The following is a 7315-nucleotide window of genomic DNA, read 5'->3' as shown; positions in this document are numbered from 1 at the left end:
ACTCTGAATTGAATAAAAGTATTTTTCTTAGCTGCGTCTCATAGTCGTCTACTATTTGACATGCTGCATGACGTACTTTTTAAATTTGCTCACGTTGACGGATTTATTACTTCGTACCTATTATTCATGGAATAAGCTAAGGGATATTGTTATTTTTAGCCGACTTTGTGCCCGTATTGCCTTGGGCATGTCTGAAGGTTTCCCCGGAGAGTGGCTGGCAAACCAAACGGTGAAGGGGATATGCATGTGGCTTGGGAAATTTATGTAAATCTTCCAGGCTTGGTGAATTTCTGCAAGCCACTGTGTCAACAAAGGACAAATGTGCCTTCCTGCTTTGTCCCTCAAGCCACATCCCACCCCATCATCCTCACAATTTCAGAACCAGCGATAAAAGTCACAGAAAATAAAGCACCGATGCTCTTTGTTCGAACACTGAGTTCAGCCGCAGTCAAGCCATTAGACTTAGACTGGACTACTTTTACTGTCATTGCCTCATATGCATGTCTCATACATACAAGGGAACGAAATTATGTTTCACAAGGACCACTGTGTCACATAAAAACAAATGACACACAATAAATATTAAAAACAAAAAGTGCATTAAAAGCAAAAATATATGCAACTTCTCAAGAAATGACAGTAAACGCGACTTGACCCAAGACTTGCTCTTAGGTGTTTAGTGGATAACACAAGGATTAACTTTGCTTGGTATTATGACATTTCCATTGAAAAATTTCTGAGACACCAAACATCTATTGGGGGGGGGGCACTCCATGGATTTAGTGATGGGGGACAAATAGTGTTTACACCAAAGGCATTTCAAATTGATGTGGCTGGTTCTTTTGCTGCTTGTTTTCCACCATTTGCATTTGGTGTAACACAAGCTTTAGCTGGATGTTCAGGTTTTTGTCCGTCACTGACTGAATGTAAAGTGATATGTACAGTTCACTGTGTGTGTGTGTGTGTGTGTTTACATTAATTGAGTCACAAACCCCTGCCCTCAGCCATTCTCACATAAAGCCACCGGGTCACCCAGAATTTTCTTTCATCTGAAGCAATTGTTTGCAGTTTTGTACACACATGTGCAGACAAAGACAATGACGCTCCCTATCTCCCCATGTTCTCTGATGCAGCCTGCGTGTCATTATCAACCCCAGGCTTAAACCCCGTCATTTAGCCTGTCAGTCAGAAACCGCTGGTTCGTATCAAAGCCTAAATGGTGGGCACGGCACCTATTTAAATGCCATTTTTGACCTATTGAACATTGTGATGAGCAGACGATAGAGGCTGATGGCCAGAATGTAGATGGAATATTGATTGGGTGGCTTTGAGTCCATCCCTCTGAGAGCACCGGGGGGGGGGGGTGGCAGAGCCAGGGGTAGTTGTTAAACATGGGGCCGAGAGCATGGTGTGTATGAGATGATGATGGATTTAACTCTAAATACCCTTAGGTCTATAATTGGACTGGATGGAATAGAGGATATGGTTGGTCCTTATCTTTTTTTTTTGTCTTTTTCTCCATATTTCTCTCCCCCTCTCTCTCTCTCTCTCTCTCTCTCTCTCTCTCTCTCTCTCTCTCTCTCTCTCTCTCTCTCTCTCTCTCGTGTGTGTGTTGTGCATCCACCTGTTCCTGCTCTCTCTTTCTCTCTGTTGTCGCTCTGTGCAGGTGCCACCCTGGTCAGGTTAATACGGGGGAACAAAGGCACGATAGCTGTTGCGGATTTGCACAGGGATTTGAGATGATTGCACTAATTCAAGCGCAATTACCTGATGCGCAGCCAAACAATACTGTGTTTCTCATTGCTCCACGCCTTTCATGGCGGCATTCATTCATTCATTGGTCAATATCTTCTCAGCCTGTATAACAAATGCATATAATCTTCAAGGGCAGCAGAAGAGACGTTGATGAATAATATGCAGCACAAAGATGTATTGAAGTATTTCCCTACACAGGGTTCTTTCACATATGGCGGCCCACGATAATCATTGCTATTGGTCAATGCAATGCTCAAACTACCTTCTGATTCATTCTCTGCACAATACCGCCCGTTGATGTGGAAAATGTTAAATTAACCCTGTGATACCACCAAGCATCAGCTCACTCACCATTGATGCCCCCTTTAACTAACTAACTAACTAACTAACTAACTAACTAACTAACTAACAATAAATTGAACTGACAATAACAGCACTGAACAGAGTGATATCTAAGGATGTTAAGTGTGTGTATACACTCACTGGCCACTTTATTAGGTACACCTTGCTAGTACCGGGTTGGACCCCCCTTTGCCTTCAGAACTGCCTTAATCCTTCGTGGCATAGATTCAACAAGGTACTGGAAACATTCCTCAGAGAGTTTGGTCCATATTGACATGATAGCATCACGCAGTTGCTGCAGATTTGTCGGCTGCACATCCATGATGCGAATCTCTCGGTCCACCACATCCCAAAGGTGCTCTATTGGATTGAGATCTGGTGACTGTGGAGGCCATTTGAGTACAGTGAACTCATTGTCATGTTCAAGAAACCAGTCTGAGATGATTCGAGCTTAAAGACATGGCGCGTTATCCTGCTGGAAGTAGCCATCAGAAGATGGGAACACTGCGGTCATAAAGGGATGGACATGGTCAGCAACAATACTCAGGTAGGCTGTGGCGTTGACACGATGCTCAATTGGTACTAAGGGGCCCAAAGTGTGCCAAGAAAATATCCCCCACACCATTACACCACCACCACCAGCCTGAACCATTGATACAAGGCAGGATGGATCCATGCTTTCATGTTGTTGACGCCAAATTCTGACCCTACCATCCGAATGTCGCAGCAGAAATCGAGACTCATCAGACCAGGCAACGTTTTTCCAATCTTCTATTGTCCAATTTTGGTGAGCCTGTGCGAATTGTAGCCTCAGTTTCCTGTTCTTAGCTAACAGGAGTGGCACCCGGTGTGGTCTTCTGCTGCTGTAGCCCATCTGCCTCAAGGTTCGACGTGTTGTGCATTCAGAGATGCTCTTCTGCATACCTCGGTTGTAATGAGTGGTTATTTGAGTTACTGTTGCCTTTCTATAAGCTCGAACCAGTCTGGCCATTCTCCTCTGACCTCTGGCATCAACAAGGCATTTTCGCCCACAGAACTGCCGCTCACTGGATATTTTCTCTTTTTCGGACCATTCTCTGTAAACCCTAGAGATGGTTGTGTGTGAAAATCCCAGTAGATCAGCAGTTTCTGAAATACTCAGACCAGCCCGTCTGGCACCAACAACCATGCCATGTTCAAAGTCACTTAAATCACCTTTCTTCCCCATTCTGATGCTCGGTTTGAACTGCAGCAGATCGTCTTGACCATGTCTATATGCCTAAATGCATTGAGTTGCAGCCATGTGATTGGCTGATTAGAAATTTGCGTTAACGAGCAGTTGGACAGGTGTGCCTAATAAAGTGGCCGGTGAGTGTATATATATGTATATATATATATATATATGTATATATATATCCATCCATTATACGAACTGCTTATCCTGCTGTCAGGGTCGCGGGGATGCTGGAGCCTATCCCAGCAGTCAGTGGGCGGCAGGCGGGGAGACACCCTGGACAGGCCACCAGACTATCACACAGGGCCCACACACAGGGCCCACACACAGGGCCCACACACACACACACGCGCACACACATTCATACCTAGGGACAATTTAGTATGGCCGATTCACCTGACTTACGTGTCTTTGGACTATGGGAGAAAACCGGAGCCCCCAGAGGAAACCCACGCAGACACGGGGAGAACATGCAAACTCCACACAGACAACAACCTGGGATGACCCCCAAGGTTGGACTACCCTGGGGCTCGAACCCAGGACCACACTAACCACTGCGTCACCGTGCTGCCATATAGTATATATATATGAGGATATTATATACAAAAGTGATTTTACCTCTAAGGCACCAATTCCTGCAGCTATCCCATCAACAATGTTGGCATTCTTCTTTAAGGTTTCCAGAAGTTGTTCAAAACAACCCTGCAGAAAAAGTGTGTCACCTCACAAAAACGAAAATGATTTTGTTCCTCCAGTCGAAAACAGACATTATATGGTGGATGTGTTGTTCTCATGTGGGGTGGCCCCGAACTTATTTGCATTTTATATGAGATCAATGTTTTAATGAGTTATCTACTCTCTTCTCTCTCTCTCGGTCTCTCGGTCTCTCTCTCGGTCTCTCTCTCGGTCTCTCTCTCGGTCTCTCTCTCTCTCTCTCTCTCTCTCTCTCTCTCTCTCTCTCTCTCTCTCTCTCTCTCTCTCTCTCTCTCTCTCTCTCTCTCTCTCTGTCTGTCTATCTATCTATAATCCAGTGAGTCAAGTAAATTCTTTATGAGACAGTAGGTCTACATATACACTACCGTTCAAAAGTTTGGGATCACCCAAACAATTTTGTGTTTTCCATGAAAAGTCACACTTATTCACCACCATATGTTGTGAAATGAATAGAAAATAGAGTCAAGACATTGACAAGGTTAGAAATAATGATTTGTATTTGAAATAAGATTTTTTTTACATCAAACTTTGCTTTCGTCAAAGAATCCTCCATTTGCAGCAATTACAGCATTGCAGACCTTTGGCATTCTAGCTGTTAATTTGTTGAGGTAATCTGGAGAAATTGCACCCCACGCTTCCAGAAGCAGCTCCCACAAGTTGGATTGGTTGGATGGGCACTTCTTTGAGCAGATTGAGTTTCTGGAGCATCACATTTGCGGGGTCAATTAAACGCTCAAAATGGCCAGAAAAAGAGAACTTTCATCTGAAACTCGACAGTCTATTCTTGTTCTTAGAAATAAAGGCTATTCCATGCGAGAAATTGCTAAGAAATTGAAGATTTCCTACACCGGTGTGTACTACTCCCTTCAGAGGACAGCACAAACAGGCTCTAACAGGTACTATTTAATGAAGATGCCAGTTGGGGACCTGTGAGGCGTCTGTTTCTCAAACTAGAGGCTCTAACCAGAGTAGAAAAAGAAGTGGGAGGCCGCGTTGCACAACTGAGCAAGAAGATAAGTAAATTAGAGTCTCTAGTTTGAGAAACAGACGCCTCACAGGTCCCCAACTGGCATCTTCATTAAATAGTACCTGTTAGAGCCTGTTTGTGCTGTCCTCTGAAGGGAGTAGTACACACCGGTGTAGGAAACCTTCAATTTCTTAGCAATTTCTCGCATGGAATAGCCTTCATTTCTAAGAACAAGAATAGACTGTCGAGTTTCAGATGAAAGTTCTCTTTTTCTGGCCATTTTGAGCGTTTAATTGACCCCGCAAATGTGATGCTCCAGAAACTCAATCTGCTCAAAGAAGTGCCCATCCAACCAATCCAACTTGTGGGAGCTGCTTCTGGAAGCGTGGGGTGCAATTTCTCCAGATTACCTCAACAAATTAACAGCTAGAATGCCAAAGGTCTGCAATGCTGTAATTGCTGCAAATGGAGGATTCTTTAACGAAAGCAAAGTTTGATGTAAAAAAAATCTTATTTCAAATACAAATCATTATTTCTAACCTTGTCAATGTCTTGACTCTATTTTCTATTCATTTCACAACATATGGTGGTGAATAAGTGTGACTTTTAATGGAAAACACGAAATTGTTTGGGTGATCCCAAACTTTTGAACGGTAGTGTACTTTTTTTGTTTTTTGTTTAGAGACTGGTTGTACATATATTCTGAAATCATGTTATCATAATTTCTCAGCTTTACACACATGTAGCATAATATTTCTCTATAATATGCATAATCTGTTTCTTAACAGATAGGTTTGTTCTCACCTGAGCGCCAGGCTTTTGGAGCATTTGGTCATTATTCAGTAGTGTATATTCACAATTTATCATCTTTCCACACGATAAAAACACAAACTGTGGACAGACCCACCATTGCTTGAGTAGCCAATTATTTCTTAGGCACTACATGCAACATTGCTATTATAATTTTCTTTCTCACCTCAACAGCACCTAACTGTGCATCCTCTAGCCTGCAGGTAGTGCTCTTAAGCTGGCAGCAACTTGGTGGGAGACTGCCTCCGCTCTCCTGCACATACCTGGAGTCCACAAAGTCTGTGTAGTTGGTGAAGCCACAGCACTTCAGCTAGGAGAGGGGTTCACAAAGACAAACACATAACTGTCATTTCTGCACAGAGACATCATTCCATACAGTGTGGCTTGTGGATTCAAAGGCTGAAAACTCACCTCTTTCTTTGAGTATTGCTCTGCTATTGCTTTCTTAACAGATGATTGCAATCTAAAAAAAACACACATCAATAGCAACACAAGCTCTAAGACATTGTAAGGGGTACTACACAAGTGTTTGTGCAACGGTAAGCCCACGTAGCGGTACTTATCAGCACTACTTGAAGCACAGAACGTCATATGTGTCTTGCCCATTATTTACAGCCCATCAAAAGTAAAATAGTGGTGCAGCAAGGCATCACTAAGCCTAAACGCTTCCGCACACCGCACACATATATGGTGCATAGTGCACACACACAGTAAGTCTGTGTGATGAAAACACACTAAGATGAGCAAGCCGAAGGAAGTATTTCCACCTCACTGAGAGTTTATTTTGACTGGTGATGAACTAGAACAGAGGTGCCCAAATTGTTTTCTGTGAAGGGCCAAAAATTAATTTGGATGGAGGGCCGGGAACATAAATGTCTATGTTATGTGAAATTACATTACATTAAAACGTATTATATTTTATGGAAAAATAACATGCTAAATCTAAAATAAAAATTCAAAATAATAAAAAACACTACTCTTTAATCTGATTGACAGGAATTTTATTAATTTGCAGAGAAGATTGTCAAAAACATAAAACATCAATAGACTTCTTTTAGGGAGCATAAACATATTTAAAGGAAAGAAGGAAAGAAAGAAAGCCACTTTATTTTGTAATTGTACAGCTTACAAAGAAATGTGTTCTCTGCATTTAACCCATCCTATTGTATAGGAGCAGTGAGCAGCTGCAGCACCCGGGGACCAACTCCAGTTCTTCTTTCCATTGCCTTGCTCAGGGGCACAGACAGGAGTATTAACCCTAACATGCATGTCTTTTTGATGGTGGGAGGAAACCAGAGCACCCGGAGGAAACCCACGCACACAGGGAGGACATGCAAACTCCACACAGAGGACGACCTCGGACGGCCTGGAGTTCGAACCCAGGACCTTCTTGCTGTGAGGCAACAGTGCTAACCGCTGGGCCGCCGTGCCGTCCAGTAATACAGTCAGACACCTTTCTGAGAGAGAGTGCATGCAACTCAAAGTGCTTTAGCACATTAAGTTGAAAACAGCTG

The 7315-nt window shown here is 43.1% G+C and overlaps 1 protein-coding gene across 1 annotated transcript in view; it reads right to left on the bottom strand.

Annotated features, from left to right (window-relative positions):
• Window positions 1-1683: 1683 nt before the first annotated feature.
• Window positions 1684-7315, bottom strand: part of LOC130109816 (tetraspanin-1) — a 143156-nt gene continuing 137524 nt past the window's right edge. Inside the window, 3 exon segments of the mRNA XM_056276789.1 lie at window positions 1684-1711; window positions 3882-4012; window positions 5968-6111. Coding sequence (XP_056132764.1) covers window positions 1684-1711; window positions 3882-4012; window positions 5968-6111 — 303 coding nt within the window.

This window comes from Lampris incognitus, chromosome 3 (genome assembly GCF_029633865.1).
Source record: "Lampris incognitus isolate fLamInc1 chromosome 3, fLamInc1.hap2, whole genome shotgun sequence".
In the NCBI taxonomy this organism is placed as follows: domain Eukaryota; kingdom Metazoa; phylum Chordata; class Actinopteri; order Lampriformes; family Lampridae; genus Lampris; species Lampris incognitus.
The sequence above is the reverse complement of the archived record's forward strand: the minus strand, read 5'-3'. Positions and strand labels throughout refer to the sequence as shown.